This window comes from Canis aureus, chromosome 34 (assembly GCF_053574225.1).
Source record: "Canis aureus isolate CA01 chromosome 34, VMU_Caureus_v.1.0, whole genome shotgun sequence".
NCBI classification, from domain to species: Eukaryota; Metazoa; Chordata; class Mammalia; order Carnivora; family Canidae; genus Canis; species Canis aureus.
In genome coordinates this window covers 1910024-1928319 of record NC_135644.1, presented here as the reverse complement: position 1 = coordinate 1928319, position 18296 = coordinate 1910024, and the positions used below count along the sequence as shown (strand labels likewise).

Sequence of the window (18296 nt, the reverse complement as noted above, 5' to 3'; positions counted from 1 at the left end):
CACTTTCCCTGTTTCCAGGTCTGTCCAAGTGCTTCTCGAACGTAGCTGTAGGGTTTGCATTTTCCTGAGGATATAGGCGCCTAACATTTTTTTTTTTTCCAAATTTTTCTTCTACTTTTCTTCTCTGTGAGATGTCTTTTCTGTAGGCATGGTCTGTTTTTCTCCCTTTTCTTTTCTTTTCTTTTCTTTTCTTTTCTTTTCTTTTCTTTTCTTTTCTTTTCTTTTTTCTTTCTTTTTCTCCCTTTTCTTCCTTAGATTTTGTACTTTTCCCATATCTTTAGAACAGCAATCTTTGTAGTTTATATTTTTTGCAGATTCCTTCCCCCAGTGTCTGGCTTGTCTTTTACCAATATTTTTTTAGAGTCTTTAGAGTCTTTTTGTGGAAAATTTTCGATATTTTGACGTAGCGAAATTTTTTATTCGTCGCATTTATGTATCCAGCTTACGAGTTCTTTCCCTAATCTGTTATTTTAAAAACCCTCTGAGTTTAATTCTAAAAGTTTTCCTGTTCATATTTAAGTGTTTAATCCATCTGGAATTTATTTTTGTGTAAGGAGTGAGGTATAGACATAGACGAAATAATACCAATTTTTCAAAAGTCCTTCAATACCTATACACATTACATTCTTTATTCTGTTTTTAGTTCACTGTGGGCTTCAAGAACTATTAGAACATTTAAAAAGTAGCTATACTTTAATGCAGGATGTACAGGAATTTGTATTGGATGCATCAGATTGGTTTAAATACGTGTTCTTTTCTCCTGAATTATTTATTTATACAGTAATACTGCTTTCAAAGCTTTTAAGATGAAAATGGTCCTAAAAAAAAAAGAAAGAAAGAAAATGGTCCTTGCCGATGTAATACAGGTGTGAAGGACGCCGCAGGACTATCCTAGAAGGATGTCAGCGAATCATTCTACTGTGGGCGATGCTGTGCTCCGGGTCTGCTGAGGCTGACGGGGCGTGCGGGGTGTCGGGGGGACACTACCAGTTCACCTCGGAAACAAAGGACCGAGTGCGGGCTCCTTTGCTGACCAGTAGGGACAGCCTGGCTGGCAGGTACAGGTTTCCCGGCAGAGCCGGAGGCTGAACTTTTAGAGAGTTTTTCCAGCTGAGACCTGAGCTCAGAGCCTGGGGAGCGAGCTCTCAGCAGAGGTGATGGGGACCTGAGGGTCAGAGCTGGCCTCCTGGGATTTCTGCCACCCGGGTGGCTGCTGGAGGCCCTGTGAGCCCAGGGGACCCGTCTGGTGGCCCAGACCTCCCGCCTGGTGGCTGCTAGAGGCGCTGTGAGCCCAGGGGACCTGCCTGGGTGGCTGCTGCAGGCGCTGTGAGCCCAGGGGACCTGCCTGGGCAGCTGCTGCAAGTGCTGTGAGCCCAGGGGACCTGTCTGGGTGGCTGCTGCAGGTGCTGTGAGTCCAGAGGACCTGCCTGGTAGCTGCTGGAGACCCTGTGAGCCCAGGTGACCTGCCTGGCAGCTGCTGGAGGCCCTGTGAGCTCAGGGGACCCTCCTGGGTGGCTATTGGAGGCCCTATGAGCTCAGGCCACCTGCCTGTGTGGCTGCTGGAGGCCCTATGAGTCCCAGGGACCCGACTGGCAGCTGCTGTAGACCCTGCAACCCCAGGCCACCTGCCTGGGTGGCTGCTGCAGGTGCTGTGAGTCCAGGGGACCTGCGTGGGTGGCTGCTGGAGGCCCTGTGAGCTCAGGGGACCCTCCTGGGTGGCTATTGGAGGCCCTATGAGCCCAGGGGACCTGCCTGGGTGGCTATTGGAGGCCCTGTGAGCCCAGGCCACCTGCCTGGGTGGCTGCTGCAGGCGCTGTGAGCCCAGGGGACCCGCCTGGCGACTGATGTTTGACGCTGAGTGGTTGCCCCATGGAGAGGAGAGCAGTGAGCAGGTTGTCGGGGATTCATGGGTCAAAGGAGGTTCGAACCCGTTTTATGGTTCTAAGGCCGTAGAGCCGGATGTCGATTAAGCATGTTTATTTAATTCTTGTCGTGTCTACCTGTTACCCTGGTTACCGAGCAGCCCGTCCTAGGAGTGAGGCTATCCCTTTTATTCTTGCATGTACGCTTTGTTTTTAGCGCTGACTGCTTCAGAAATTGGGTTATGTAGCTTCTTCGGGGAAATGTGTATTCAGATTTGGGGGTGGCAAAAAGCAGTGTGCCGAGTTTGGTCATTAATCTTCCTCTGTACGGCTTTGGCATGGCTTGAGGTAGGGAAGAGAAGGCCAAATGAGCTCATCTAATGTTCTGGAATCTTCCATGATGGCTGATATCACCTCTTGGACGCCTCAACTTTCTGCTTGAGAAAGGATAATATCTTTAATGAGCCCCACAGTGTCTTCACTACTTTCTCACCACGAAGGGTTGGGTAGTTTCCTTTATTTATTTTATTTTATTTTATTTTATTTTATTTTATTTATTTTATTTTATTTTATTTTATTTTATTTTATTTTATTTATTTTATTTTATTTTATTTTATTTTTTTTATTTTATTTTATTTTATTTTATTTTATTTTATTTATTTTATTTTATTTATTTTATTTTATTTTATTTTTAAGGATTTATTTATTTATTCATGATAGACATAGAGAGAGGGGCAGAGACACAGGCAGAGGGAGAAGCAGGCCCCATGCATGGAGCCCGACGCGGGACTCGATCCCGGGACTCCAGGATCACGCCCTGGGCCAAAGGCAGGTGCTAAACCGCTGAGCCCCCCAGGAACCCCCAGTTTCCTTTTTTAAAAATCCGGTCTCCTCATTCTTAAAATGGGAAGAGTAATAATACTTTAAATGGGTTTGTGGGACTTGAGATGAGTCGAGAGAGACAAGAAGCTCAGAACGGGGCAGTCCCGCCGGCGCCCAGTGCCGACCGTGTTTTGCTCAGTTTATTGCACACGGAAAGTCTCTTCTTTGCACTGGGCTTCCTTTTCTACCCACGTCGTTCCAGATCCGTTAAGTGGAGGTTAAAATGTGTGATACGTCCCCCTGCCGAACAGCAGCGATAAAGACAAACGAAGTCTTTTTTTCTAATTGGCAACTCACAAGTGTGGATCATTCATCAAAATCTGCTCTAAGACTCTTTGGCCGGGATCACTTACTCTATTCCATCATGTTTATATAATTTGCCTTTCACGTGAAAATATCTTATTTGAGGCGGTTTAGTTTCCCACAAACAGACTTCTTGTAAGCGTCTTAGAGTAAAAGAAGAGAATCCCCAGAAAGGTCAGATCAGTGACCTGTGCTCAGGGGAGGCTTCCTCGAGTGAAGGAATCGATCCCTGACGTCTGGGAACCACGGCAGCGCCACCCGCGGACCTTCCTCTCCTACGGGCCCTGCTGCCTGCGCATCGTCCCATACGGTAGGTCTTCTAGAAGCTTTCCATCGCCCCATTTCCTGCTGCTTTTTCACCGTCCCCCTGCCCCATAACTTAATGAGAGGCTGGTGGTGCTTACACTTCCCCGGCCCGCGGCGGCTGCGTGTCCTGCGGCTTGGGCCCCTGACCCCCTCAGGTGTGGCTGCAGGACGGAGGCTGCGTCCACCACGGGGGGCGAGAAGCGTGGGGCAGATGCGGGTCGCGGCTGCGGAAGGCTGGCCTCGGAGCCCGGGAGGGCCGCCTGGGCCGGGCAGGCAGGGGCTGCGGCCGCTCCGGGCCCCTCGCTGCCAGGAGGGCGCCGGGAGGAGAGGGCGAGGTCGGGCCGCTGCGGGGCCTGGTGGCCTCCCCGGGGCCCTCCCGCCTGCGACGTGGGCCGGACGGGGCAGCGCGTGAGTCGGGAATCTGCGGGAGCAGGAAGGAAATCGGGATGACGTGGGAGCTTTGCTGAAGGTTGTTTAAGGGAAACTGGGATGATTTGGGAGCTTTGCTGAAGGTTGTTTAAGGGAAACTGGGATGATTTGGGAGCTTTGCTGAAGGTTGTTTAAGGGAAACTGGGATGATTTGGGAGCTTTGCTGAAGGTTGTTTAAGGGAAACTGGGATGATTTGGGAGCTTTGCTGAAGGTTGTTTAAGGGAAACTGGGATGATTTGGGAGCTTTGCTGAAGGTTGGTTTAAGGGAAACTGGGATGATTTGGGAGCTTTGCTGAAGGTTGTTTAAGGGAAACTGGGATGATTTGGGAGCTTTGCTGAAGGTTGTTTAAGGGAAACTGGGATGATTTGGGAGCTTTGCTGAAGGTTGGTTGAAGGGAAACTGGGATGATTTGGGAGCTTTGCTGAAGGTTGTTTAAGGGAAACTGGGATGATTTGGGAGCTTTGCTGAAGGTTGGTTGAAGGGAAACTGGGATGAATTGGGAGCTTTGCTGAAGGTTGTTTAAGGGAAACTGGGATGATTTGGGAGCTTTGCTGAAGGTTGTTTAAGGGAAACTGGGATGATTTGGGAGCTTTGCTGAAGGTTGGTTGAAGGGAAACTGGGATGATTTGGGAGCTTTGCTGAAGGTTGTTTAAGGGAAACTGGGATGATTTGGGAGCTTTGCTGAAGGTTGTTTAAGGGAAACTGGGATGATTTGGGAGCTTTGCTGAAGGTTGTTTAAGGGAAACTGGGATGATTTGGGAGCTTTGCTGAAGGTTGGTTGAAGGGAAACTGGGATGATTTGGGAGCTTTGCTGAAGGTTGTTTAAGGGAAACTGGGATGATTTGGGAGCTTTGCTGAAGGTTGTTTAAGGGAAACTGGGATGAATTGGGAGCTTTGCTGAAGGTTGTTTAAGGGAAACTGGGATGATTTGGGAGCTTTGCTGAAGGTTGTTTAAGGGAAACTGGGATGATTTGGGAGCTTTGCTGAAGGTTGGTTGAAGGGAAACTGGGATGAATTGGGAGCTTTGCTGAAGGTTGTTTAAGGGAAACTGGGATGATTTGGGAGCTTTGCTGAAGGTTGGTTGAAGGGAAACTGGGATGAATTGGGAGCTTTGCTGAAGGTTGTTTAAGGGAAACTGGGATGATTTGGGAGCTTTGCTGAAGGTTGTTTAAGGGAAACTGGGATGATTTGGGAGCTTTGCTGAAGGTTGGTTGAAGGGAAACTGGGATGATTTGGGAGCTTTGCTGAAGGTTGTTTAAGGGAAACTGGGATGATTTGGGAGCTTTGCTGAAGGTTGTTTAAGGGAAACTGGGATGATTTGGGAGCTTTGCTGAAGGTTGTTTAAGGGAAACTGGGATGATTTGGGAGCTTTGCTGAAGGTTGGTTGAAGGGAAACTGGGATGATTTGGGAGCTTTGCTGAAGGTTGTTTAAGGGAAACTGGGATGATTTGGGAGCTTTGCTGAAGGTTGTTTAAGGGAAACTGGGATGATTTGGGAGCTTTGCTGAAGGTTGTTTAAGGGAAACTGGGATGATTTGGGAGCTTTGCTGAAGGTTGTTTAAGGAAAACTGGGATGATTTGGGAGCTTTGCTGAAGGTTGGTTGAAGGGAAACTGGGATGAATTGGGAGCTTTGCTGAAGGTTGTTTAAGGGAAACTGGGATGATTTGGGAGCTTTGCTGAAGGTTGTTTAAGGGAAACTGGGATGATTTGGGAGCTTTGCTGAAGGTTGTTTAAGGGAAACTGGGATGATTTGGGAGCTTTGCTGAAGGTTGGTTGAAGGGAAACTGGGATGATTTGGGAGCTTTGCTGAAGGTTGTTTAAGGGAAACTGGGATGATTTGGGAGCTTTGCTGAAGGTTGGTTTTTCCCGCGCGAGCTCCCTGGGCAGGTGGGGGCACACCTGCTCACCTGCCCGCCGTGGCTGCCCCGTTCACCGTATAAACCGGAATCGCTTTCTGGAAGGCGTTTCAGTGACTCAAGTCGAGACGCTTTCAACCGTTTATACTCTTGACCTGTTATTTCTCCTCCCAAGGAAATAGTCGAGATTTCAGAGGAGCGTGCAGGTGCCTGGGTTTCTAAGTAGAGCATCGTTGGCAAACGTGAGAAATAGAAGCGACTGAGCGAACGCTAATGGGAGAAGGTCCAACGAACAGTCCAAGAACCAGAGAAGGTTCTTCAGTAATAAAATGTGGCAGTTTTCACGAGTATTTAATACCACGGACCCGTGGTCTCACGCAGCTCGTGACCGGCTCCGTCGGCCGCTTCTCTCCCACCTGCAACGCGAGCGAGCGCGTCCTGTTGCTGCCCTGACCCCTGACCCCCGACCCGGGTGATGGGGCCAGTATCAGTTTGCTGACCTTCCTTCCCGCCTAACGTCACGCTTGCATCACCATATACGTAGTGACACGTACACGCAACAGAATCTTAGTTTGGTGAATCTATTCCTTTTCCCAGTATGCTTTCCAAAGGACCACATGTCTCACATGTTGGCAAATTGAACACCAATAACAAATAAATTTAAAAAAAAACAAAAAAACAAAAAAAAAATAACAAAGGACCACATGGAATCCGAGTTACTTCTGAGACATTGAATTAGGAAATAGCTTTTATTTTTCTTCTATTTTTTCCCTCTATTTTCTAAATTTTCTATATATGTTAGAAAATAAAAACTACTAAAAAATATTGAGTGAAGCCAAACCCTTTTATTTATTTATTTTTATTTTTTATTTTTTTCAACCCCTTTTAAATAGCAGGACGCAGACAGACCCAGTGGCAACGACTATCAGGAGATGCAGCCTGAGGTGGGGGCTCTTTTGTGCCCGGGTCCTGCGTCTCTGATTCCCTAGGGTGCTCGCGCCTGTGGGGCCAGCAAAGGGGGGACTGCCACCGAGCCCACTGCCATCCAACATAAGTAATTTTTAAAAATTTTTTTAAAGATTTTATTTATTTATTCATAGAGATGCAGAGAGAGAGAGAGGCAGAGACACAGGCAGAGGGAGAAGCAGGCTCCATGCAGGGAGCCCAACGTGGGACTCAAGCCCAGGTCTCCAGGATCAGGCCCTGGGCTGAAGACAGCGCTAAACCACTGAGCCACCCAGGGATCCCCTAATAAATTATTCTAATTACAAAAACTACACATTTCAGTTTTTGATTGTCTTTTAAAGATTTATTTTATTCACGAGACACAGAGAGCGAGGCAGAGACACAGGCAGAGGGAGAAGCAGGCTCCCTGCGGGGAGCCCAACAGCGGACTCGATCCCGGGACCCTGGGGTCATGCCCTGGGCTGAAGGCAGACGCCAAACCTCTGAGCCACGCGGGCTGCCCCAACATAAGTAATTTAAATCCTTTTATATTAAAAGACACAGGACAGTGGAGCCAAAGAGGATGGCCTTAGGTCGTCTCCCTCTCCCCCTGGGACGTGCTTGCTTTTTTAATCCTGGGTCAGTGGTTCGCAGCTTGACTGTGAATTAGCATCATCTGGGACCTTTTAAAAAATGTGATTCCCCGGACCCCATCTGCGCTGATTCTGACTTAATTGGACCGGGGTAGGGGCTGGGCTCTAGCAAAGGTTTCCCCAGATGATTTCATGTTTACCCAGGTTGCGAGCCGCTGCCCTAGGCCCGGGGAGTGGGGTCCTGGGAAGGCCGACCCTGTTGAGGCTTCGCGGGCTGCTCGTTTACTATTTCACCCAATGTCCGTTCCGACAGCCACGCGCTCGGGAGGGGGGGCAAGTGGACACGGGGGCTTTGCCACCCTTGTGTTTTGAAAACCAGGGGTTTCTGGGAGTGTTGAGACTAAGACAACTCAGGGAGCGGGCCCTTTGTAGGAGGGCGTGCCTTCAGAGCCCCCGTGTGACTCGTTCGTGCCTCCCGCCGTGACCCGGGGGCTCCGCACAGTGACCCGGGGCTCCTCCGTTTTCACGCCTGTGCTTGGTGTCGGGCAGTCGCTGCCCCCCGCGCCCGGTGATGTCCTGCCTGTGACTGGAGGGGAGCACCGTGCACCTTCCGGGTCCCGGGCCGCGCCAGGTCCGCAGATGCCACTGTGGTGCCTGCGTGAGACGTGAGGGCCTGTTGGGGCCCGGGGAGCACTTCGGGATCTGAGGGCCCAGATCCTGGTGTTTGGTGCCTCCTGTGTCAGGCCGTGCCGGGGCCGCCCCGGGGTGATGGTGGCCCTGGAGCGGGTGGTCCCCTACTGGGGCCCGGCCTGCGTGCACGCTCCTCCCCGCAGCCCTGGGCGGCGGCAGAGACAGGTGCTCCGGGGGGGCAGCTGGGTGCACGGCAGCCTGCAGGTGCTCTGCAGGTGCCCCGCTGGTCCCCGCAGGTGCTCTGCAGGTGCCCCCTGGTCCCCTACAGGTGCTCCGCAGGTGCCCTGCAGGTGCCCTGCATGTCCCCGCAGGTGCCCCGCTGGTGCCCCGCAGGGCCGCACTCGGGAGACCCGGCCTGCGGGAGCGAGGACCAGGGCCCGTCGCAGGCGGTTGGCAGGGCCGGGTGGGGACCCGGAGCCCAGGCCCGCGCCGTGGACGCCGTGTGCGTTCTCTCCTGCTGCGGGCCCCCGGCTTGGCGCTGGGCGGCCCAGGGGGCGGTCCTGGGCCCTCTGCAGCTTCTGCATCCTGGCTGGGAGCCTGGGGGGGGGACTTCTGGGGGGTGTTTCGGGGATATTCTTAGTTTGGTGGCTGAATCCTTTTCCGGGCGGCTTATACATAGCACCGAGTGGGTTCCCTTTCTCCCTGGACGGCTGGTCCCCTCCAGGCTTCGGAGATCCACCACCTGGGGTGCTTGACGCTGAGCCGCTAAATGGCAGAGGAGGCTGTGGCTCTGTGCGTCCGAGGGAAGCGACCGAAGGGAACCTCCAGCGGCCGCCGAGCCCCGCCTCGCACACCCCGCACGGCCCGCACAGTTCCCGGCGCCACGTCGGTGACAGGCAGCAGCGATGGCTCTCCAGGGCCCCCCTTTCTCCCACGCGCCTTCGTCAATATATTTGACACACCCGGGGGAAAACACGAACTAGTCAAAGATTCCTCATGGTTATTTATTCCTTTTAATAGCGATTTACCAAGACACACAAGTCTTTGTGCAGTGGATTTCACAAAATACTATTTATATTAAAAATGTTTCGTTATTTTCCCAAATGGGTTTTTTTTTTTCTCCCCGATAGCAGCTTTTGCTTTGTTTTCATCTCTGTTACGTGTTTCCAGTCTTATTTCCAACTCCAATTTTGATTTCTTGGTGATTAATTAACGAGAGTATTATCCAACAGATGATGTAAAGTTGAGTAATAATTGGTGGAACCTCATCTTTATATAATTGCTTTTCTTGTTTTTCCCCCCTTTTTTTCTTGTTTTTTAAGATTTGTTTGTTTGAGAGAGTGAGCGTGAGCATGCATGCGAGTGGGGAAGGGGCAGAGGGCGAGACTCCACACGTAGACTCCCTGCTGACCCTGGAGCCCGAGGGGAGCTTGGTCCCAGGGCCCCGAGGTCATATCCTGAGCCCGACTCAAGAGTCAGACGTTGAACTAACTGAGCCGTCCAGGTGCCCGTAGAATTTATTTATTTATTCATGATAGACAGAGAGAGAGAGGCAGAGACACAGGCAGAGGGAGAAGCAGGCCCCATGCAGGCAGCCCAACGTGGGACTCAATTCGGGGACCCCAGGGTCACGCCCTGGGCTGAAGGCGGCGCTAACCCGCTGAGCCCCCCGGGCTGCCCTTATTTTTTAAGTAGGCCCCTTGCCCAGCATGAAGCTCCAAGTGGGTTTGGACTCACAAGTCTGAGATCAGGACCTGAGCCCCTAAATCGAGAGTCGGCTGCTTAACCCACTGAGCCACCCAGGCGCCTGCCCAGGCGCCCGCGCTGTGTGCTTCTTCTTAAGTCAGAAGGACTCTTTCCTGTTACCCACGCCACTCGTTTTGGAGATTCCTACTCACTTAATAAGCCTCTGGTCGTAATGGAGAAAATGTGTTTTTTATTTGCTTTGTAACATGTGTCACCTTTGGAGATAATGTCCTTATTCTCTTTCTTTGATTCCTTCTTAGATTCGACATTTTCTCTGTAATACTAATTTACTGCAAACGAATTTGTTTCTGCTTCAAGCAGGAACAGTTTTTGTTTTTTTTGTTTTTGTTTTTTGTTTTTGTTTTTTTCTGTTCAATTCCAGAGCCATTGAGAATCATGGACCCAGTCTGGTACTTAAGCGATGAAAAGGAGGCTTTTCTATTTTAGCGAGGTTTGCTTGTTTCGTTTTGTTTTAATTCAGCCGTCTTTTGTTCCTTTATTTTTTTTTTTAATTTTTAAAGTTTTTATTTATATAAAATAAAACCATTTTTATTTTATTTTTTATTTTATTTAGAGACAGAGAGAGAGGCAGAGACACAGGCAGAGGGAGAAGCAGGCTCCCTGCAGGGAGCCCGACGTGGGACTCGATCCGGGGTCCCCAGGGTCACGCCCTGGGCTGGAGGCCGATCCCCAACCGCTGAGCCACCCAGGGATCCTCTTTTGTTCCTGTAAAGGAAGAAGGCCGTGTGTCCATATGTGAAGAGCTGTAAAGACCAAACCATTGCAGCCCTGGCCCCTTCCGCTCCGCTTTATAGAATATGGAACAATATGGTCCTTTGTCTTTATAAGCTTCTTTGTCGTCCTTGCTTTTTTCCTCAACTTTCGACCCTTCCAATTAAAATAGGGAAATGGTGCTGGGGACCCTGGGAGAAAGAGTCGGTATCGCTTTGTAACAGTAAGAGTAAAAATTCTACATTTGATCTTTGCTGTACTACAGTTGCCTTATATTTATTTAGCAAGTTTTGCTACGTCGTCGTCGTCAGCATTATCCTCTAGTCCAAATCTCCAAGTTAAATGTTCTTACGAAGAGGAAGGCAAAGTATTAATTTCCAAAAGGAAAAAGGAATTTTAATAGTTATTTGTGGTTGTAATCGGTGTGATCATGTATCTCTCACTGGGAACTGTGGCCTCAGACTCATCCGCAGGCAACCGTGACGACTGCGTCTGTCTCTCCTGAAGGTCTTAAATACACGGGCCTTTAAGTTTGGGGCCGGATGTTTTCCATTTATGTCTTAAAGGTATTTGCATGGTCAGCTCTAAATTAAGATTTCTGTGACTGGGTATCTTGTAGGGAAATGGTGAAGAATGAACAAAGCCTGACTTGGGCCGTGGCCAGAAATTTGTCATCTTCTGGGTTCTCACCACAAAGTCTCTACTGTAATGGACCAAAAAAGTCAGATTATGGAAAACCGGAGAGAGTGAATGGGCAGGCGCTGGACTAAAAATGTTTGACATAGTCCCCATTCAGAAATGATGGTGCAAACTGATTTTAAAGTAAATATTAAATTCACGTTTTTGGATATTTTTAAAAACCACCTTTATCAAGGTATGACTGACACGTTAAAAAGCTGTGTATGTTCCATGTACACACTCCATGCGTTTGGGCTTACACCCGTGAATCCACCACCAGCGTCAAGGCCATACGCATATTCATCACCTTGCAAAGTTTCTTCCCATCCCTATTATTAGTATTATTGTCATTTTTTTTTTTTTTTTTTTTTTTTGTGGTAAGAGCACTTAGAGATTCACCCTTTTGGCAGATTTTAAATATGTAATACAGCATCATTAGCAGTAGGCACTGTGCTGGATAGCGAATCCTGAGAACTTATTTATCTTATAAAACTGGAACTTACTGTACTTTGAGCATCACGTCCACCTCCCCTCAGGCCTGGCAATCACCATCCTACTCTCTGCTTCTATCAACTTCATTATTCTGGATTCCACGTATACGCGAGATCATAATGTTATTTATCTTTCGGTGTCCGCCTTATTTCCCTTAGCATGACATCCTCCAGGTCCATCCGTATTGTAGCAACCGGCAGGATTTCCTTCTTTTTTTAAGGTCGAGTAATAGTCCACTGTACGTATAGATATTTTCTTGATTCATTCATCCACTGTTGTGCATTTAGGTTCTTCCCATATCTTGGCTATTCTGAATAATGCTGCAGTGAACCTGGGGGGTACAGGTACCTCTTTTCAGGATGGACATATTATTATTATTTTCTTTTAGGTTTTATCTAAAGAGGTTTATCTGAGAGGCACAAAGAGAAGCAGAGACACAGGCAGAGGGAGCAGCAGGCTCCACCCAGGAAACCCGATGTGGGACTTGATCCCGGGACCCCGGGGTCACAACCTGAGCCGAAGGCAGATGCTCAACCCTTGAGCCCCCCAGGCGTCCCAACACTGTGTCTTTTTAATGTTTGTGTCCCCAATACCTGCTAGTGCAGATCTAGCCCGAAGTGGGCTATAAATATTTGATGGATGAGATAATGTAGGTGAATATTTTGTGTTTTTTAAAGATTTTATTTATTTGAGAGAGAGAACATGATGAGCTGGGTGAGGAGGGACAGAGGGAGAAGCAGGGAGCCCGATGCAGGACTCGATCCCAGGACCCTGAGATCATGACCCGAGCCCAAGGCAGACGCCTAACAGACTGAGCCCCCAGGTGACCCCGTAGGTGAATATTTCCACTCGTCCCCCACCAACCACTTCATCCCACTATATTTTTGTGCTTTTCTTTTTTTTAATTTTTATGCTTTTCATTTCTAGTTCTCATGAGCGTGCATAATAAACCTCACTGAAACCTTAAAATTCGTTAGAGTCTCTTCTAGATAAAATTTGATCTGTGATCCGTCTACAAAAGCTTCTTCATAAAGCTAGCAGGTTTTTAGCATGATATTCCTTAAAGAAAAAAAAAAGATCGTTCCATACAAAGTCGTTGTAGATGCTTGAAATATAATGGAAAAGAAGCAGGGCTAGTTTTGTCCTGGAGAAACGTGAAAATAGGTGTCTCCAGGATCGCGCCCTGGGCCAAAGGCAGGCGCCAAACCGCTGCGCCACCCAGGGATCCCGATGCAGTCTTGTTCTAACGTGCTTTTCCAGGAGCACGTGTGGAGCAGCCTCTTGGATTTTGTGGTTCTCACTACCTAACGGGCGTTTGGAGCGTGTGAGGGTTAGACTTTCCCCGGCGGCCCGAGCACCGTGCTCATCCTCATCCTCATCCGCGGGTACTTTAGCTTTCCTTTGTTTCTCTCAGCATCTAGATCACGTGTTTGCTGGGTGTTCAGCTGGAATCATTTGATACCGAACCGCTCCTAAAAGCCCTGGGGGGGCAGCCCTGGTGGCTCAGCAATCTAGCACCTGCCTTCAGCCCAGGGCGCGATCCTGGAGACCAGGGATCGAGTCCCAGGTCGGGCTCCCTGCATGGAGCCTGCTCCTCCCTCTGCCTGTGTCTCTGCCTCTCTCTCTCTCTTTCTCTCTCTCTCTCTGTCTCTCATGAATAAATAAATAAAATCTTAAAAGCCCTCGGGGGCTCAGCGGTGGAGCATCTGCCTTTGGCTCAAGTCGTGACCCCAGGGTCCCGGGTTCAAGTCCTGCATCGGGTTCCCGGCATGGAGCCTGCTTCTCCCTCTGCCTGTGTCCCTGCCTCTCTCTCTCTGTCTCTCATGAATAAATAAATAAAACCTTAAAAAAAAACTAACGGTGACATATTGAGAAGAAGATTATGTGGGCGACACATAATGATTATAATTAAGTGACAGGGAAAATACCAAGTGCGCGGAAAGCTGCAGAGTGCAGTGGAGAGTGGGTGGCTCATGGAGGCCGGGGCCCCTGTGGCTGAGGATTATATATTTAATCACAGAATCTGCCCCATCTAAACGCCGAAGTGTTTCTGTTGGAGGAGAGGCCTGGGCCAGGGCGGTGGGGGTGGGGGGTGCAGATCGTCACGGAGGCAGAGAGGTAAGAGGTGGGTGTACGTGGATACCTTCTGGCCGCCAGCCCTGTCTGCCTCCTGGACTCAGCAGCCTCCTCTTTAAGTCACGGGCAGGCGGTTCTGGACGACTTTTCCCTTCATTTGGAGGAAAGGGAAGTGTTCGGGCTCCTTGAATTGCAGTGGGCAGGCCTCCCGCTGAGGCTTTTTGTCTTTGTTGTTGTTTTTTAAAGATTTTATTTATTTATGCATGAAAGGCACAGAGAGAGAGAGAGAGAGGCAGAGACCCAGGCAGGGGGGGGAAGCAGGCTCCAGGCAGGGAGCCCGACGCGGGACTCGATCCTGGGACCCCGGGGTCACGCCCTGGGCCAGGGGCAGGAGCTCAACGGCTGGGCCGCCGGGCGCCCCTGTGTCTGTTGTCCTAAATGCTGCTTTGCTGCTGTTGCTCAGGCTGGGACCCAACAGCCGGTGGGGGCGGGGGCGGGGGCGAGGCCACGCGGGCGGCAGGTGCACACCCCCGGGAGGCCAGGGCCTGCGGCACCCCCGCCTGAGGCTTTTCCACCCGGGCTGGGGCCCTGGAGTGCTTGGGCCCTGGAGTCGCAGGAGCCTGTGACCTGCCCCGACGCTTCCCGAGTTGTGCATTAGCCGGTTTCCCGGCCGTAAAACGGGGACGGGGGTGCGGGCCTGTCTTGGGGTGACCCTGGACAACACGCGTCACGTTTCAGCACCGGGCCTGGGGGTGCGAGCGTGAGCACGACACCTCGTCCGCCCGCTCGGAGCCAGGGCGGCCTCTGCTTCCCGGCCGCCCCGGGGCCCGGCGCTGTGGGGGGACCCGCGCTGGGCCAGCGTCGCTTCGGGGCCGCCGTGCTGTGCGGGCCTGGGCGGGCCTCTGCAGAGCACTTGCCCCCGGGTTTGACCGGCCGACTCCTCATCCACTTGAGCCCCGCACATGGGGCTGCCGAGGAGCAGCAGAAGCGTCCACTGGGGCTTACAGGGCGCCGAGAACATTCGGGAGCAGCCGCCCTCGGGAGGCCTCGGCCGCCGGCCCTCCTGCGGGACGGGGCCGCGGGTACGCAGGGTGGCCGCAGGCGCTTAGCTCCGGTTGCTGCGCTCGGGCTTGGGCTGCGAGGCTGAGAACTTCGGGAGCGGGTGTTCGGAGCAGACGAGTAGCTCAGGATTCCCGCTGCTGCGTGCTGTGGAGCCGGGCGGCCGGGCGGGGGGGGGGGGTGCCCACATGAAGCCCGCGCCCTCGGGCGCCGCCCCCCCCCCCCCCCCCCCCCCCCGGGTCCTGTCCTGGCGCCAAGCCCACCCTTCCCTCCGCAGCCTCCGGGGAGGGCGGGGCCGGGAAGTGGCCTTTGGTGGCTGCGGCAGCCCCGCGGCACTGCAGGTGCAGGTGCGGGTGCAGGTGCGGATGAGGGTGCGGGTGCGGGTACAGGTGTGGCTGCAGGTGTGGGTGTGGGTGCGGGTGTGGGTGCAGGTGCAGGTGCAGATGAGGGTGCGGGTGCGGGTACAGGTGTGGCTGCAGGTGCGGGCGCAGGTGCAAGTGCAGATGAGGGTGTGGGTGCAGGTACAGGTGTGGCTGCAGGTGCGGGTGTGGGTGCGGGTGTGGCTGCCCCCACACTGCTGCAGGTGCAGGTGCGGGTGTGGGTGCGGGTGCAGGTGCAGATGAGGGTGCAGGTGCGGGTACAGGTGTGGCTGCAGGTGTGGGTGCGGGTGCAGGTGCAGGTGCTGGTGCTGGCACAGGTGCGGGGTGCTCGCCCTGTGTGACTCTGGCTGCGGGGGCTGGGGCCTGAGGTGGGGGGAGGAACTGGACGGCGACCCTGACCGTGACCCTGACCGTGACCCCGACAGCGACCCCCACGGCAGAGGCCGGGCCGCAGCCCCGGAGCCCGCAGGCCTGCGAAGGCACCAGCCGGGGCGCCCAGGGACAGGGGTACCTCCTGGTGGCTCCCGGGCCCCTTTGCTGGCCTCATCCCGGGGCAGGGGCTGTATGGCTGGGGGACTGGTTTTGAAGGGGCAGCTGCTGGCCGTCCCACCGCACAGCTGGGCCCCGGGCAGCCGTCGTGGGGCATGGAGTACCACCTCTCATTTACCGATGCGCTCACCCCAGTTGCGTTTCCCACTGGAGTGTGAGGCCGCGGGTTAGCCTGAGCCTGTGCCTTGGGGAACAAGCGCCCTTTTGTCCTGTGTACTTGGTGTCACGCAAGCCTTGCTCAGCAGCTGCAACGCTGTATTCCGTGAATGGACTTGAGTAGTGGGACCCCAGGACTCCCTGTTGCAGGGCCTGAAGATGCCTTCGCAGTCGTTCGCAGGGACACTGAGGGCTGACAAGGCCTCGACCATGTGTGAGGCTTGGGTGGGTCCGCGTGACCCATCTGGATTCTCATGCTTTCACTGGCAAAGCGGACTTGATATCACAGGTGTCACAGGTACAGTGAGATTTTTGTGATAACAGACCTGCGAGGCTTGGCATCAGGAACGCGTTTATCCCCAGTCCTTCTTCATATTTTGATTTTAAGTGTTACGAACATTTTTTTTTTTTTTGAGCAATGGGCTAAACTTACAAAATGATGAGAAAATAGCTAAATAATTTAAGGAACAGCAGGTGCTAAAGCCCAAGGCTTAGCATACCTGATACTCCTGAATTTATCTATAAAAAGTAATAATAGTAATGATGCAGGGCTCCATCTCAGGACCCTGAGGTCGTGACCTGGGCGGAAACCAAGCGTCAGACCCTTAACCGACTGAGCCACCCAGGTGTCCCTCCCCCCGCCCCCCGTGATTCCTTATTTTTATTTTTATTTTTTAAAAGATTTTATTTATTTATTCAAGAAAGACACACAGAGAGAGGCAGAGACACAGGCAGAGGGAGAAGCAGGCTCCATGCAGGGAGCCCAATGCGGGACTTGATCTCGGGTCTCCAGGATCACGCCCTGGGCCGAAGGCGGCGCTAAACCCGTGAACCACCCCCGGGCTGCCCTCGTGATTCCTTACTGATGCCTCTGATGTGTGTTGAGAGGGTCTCCAGTTACGGACTGATTATTATTATTAATAATAAGTGACAACCAACCACTGTGCTGAGCACATTATTTGCATGATTTCATTTCAACCTCAAAGTAGTTGACTGTTCTGATTTTACAGAGGAGCAAAGGGCCTTTGAGAAGTAGCTGCCCCCAAGTCACGTCTCTAGGGATGGCTTTTGCACCATTAATGGTGCAAGAGAAGGCATCTTTGGCAAAGGTGTTGTGATGCAGGCTCTGCAAAGGCATCTCCGTGGTGACACAAGTTCTTTTATAACAAGACCTCAGTGTTGGGAAACTCACGAGCGTGTTATCAAGATCTGTGAAGCTGGAGGTTTAAGTTAGAAACAAGTCGGTTTTGATTGTTCTCAATTTCTTACCTTACTACACTTTGTTATGTTTATTTAACAGATAAGGCTTCTTGATATTTTAACGATGTCGTTTTGATATCTTGTCATTTGAAACACGTCCCTTGGCTTTCCAGGCAACAGCACAAAATAAAGGAGCTAGCCACGCACTAGGTTTGGGGAGACTGCATTTTATTCTAGGACCGTGGACTATATAGTTTGAGTTCGTTAATGGATAGCATTAAAATTAGTGAGGCCAAGTCAAAGTGTGTTTTTCTGAAGAGAGAACCTCTGTGGTCCCCTTATTCCCTGCTTCCTTTTATTTTTATAATTTTCATTGGTAGAAAAAAATTGGAATACTGTCTTATTAACAATAAATTCAAATTTTACTTATTCAGTTTTAGGAGGAATAATGAATTAGTCGGGATGTTTTTATACCTCGTCCTAGCAATCCATCCATACATATATGGATTTCCAGATTTTATCAGCAGTTTGGGGCTGTTATTCGGATGTCTTGAGTGATAGCACACAGCATTCTGGGATCTAACACGCTGCCATTTCTGGCTTGTTTTCCTCTTCCAGTGTCTGTCTTTATGCTGAAAGTGCAGGTGAATGACATCATCAGCCGTCAGTACCTGAGTCAGGCGGTCGTAGAAGTGTTTGTGAACTACACGAAAACAAACTCCGCAGTAACTACGGACAATGGAGCAGTGTTGATTAAAGTACCCTACAAATTAGGGCTCAGCTTAACCATTATCGCTCACAAAGATGGCTACGTGTTGACTCCCCTGCCTTGGAAGACTGGAAAAATGCCAAGTAAGCACTTAAACGTAGGGTCTTGCCTTTACTAAATGTAAATGGAGTTTACGTTCTGGTAGATGTAATGGCAAACATTCCATTCTGGTAAACGGAAACTGAGAAAACCTATGTGAAGTCAATACAGAGACGTTGGAAGGACAGCCAGTTTGAAGAAAACATGATTTTTTAAAAAAAGATTTTATTTATTTATTCATGAGAGACACACAGAGAGAGGCAGAGATGCAGACAGAGGGAGAAGCAGGCTCCCTGCAGAGCCTGATGTGGGACTCGATCCTAGGACCCCGGGGTCATGCCCTGAGCTGAAGGCAGATGCTCACCCACTGAGCCAGCCAGGGGCCCTGATTTTTTTTTTTTTTTTTTTTTTTTTCCCCACAAAGGCTTGAAGGAATCCTGAGCAAGAGCTCTGCTCAGGGACAAAGCTTGTCTGCAGGTGGCGGAGGGGGCTTGGCATGCCGGAGGGTTAGACGCAGGCTGGGCCAGATGGCCAAAGGATGTTCTCAAAAGAGGAGACAAAAAGTTTAGATTTATGTGCTGAAAAATAAGGCAGTTATCACAGATTCCTGAG

The 18296-nt window shown here is 51.1% G+C and overlaps 1 protein-coding gene across 2 annotated transcripts in view; it reads left to right on the top strand.

Moving 5' to 3' along the window:
* Nucleotides 1-18296, top strand: part of FAM171B (family with sequence similarity 171 member B) — a 63210-nt gene that overhangs the window by 18005 nt on the left and 26909 nt on the right. For both annotated transcript variants that reach the window (XM_077883400.1, XM_077883401.1), the window contains exon 2: nucleotides 17495-17728. In XM_077883400.1, coding sequence (XP_077739526.1) covers nucleotides 17495-17728 — 234 coding nt within the window. The remainder of the gene's footprint in view (nucleotides 1-17494; nucleotides 17729-18296) is intronic.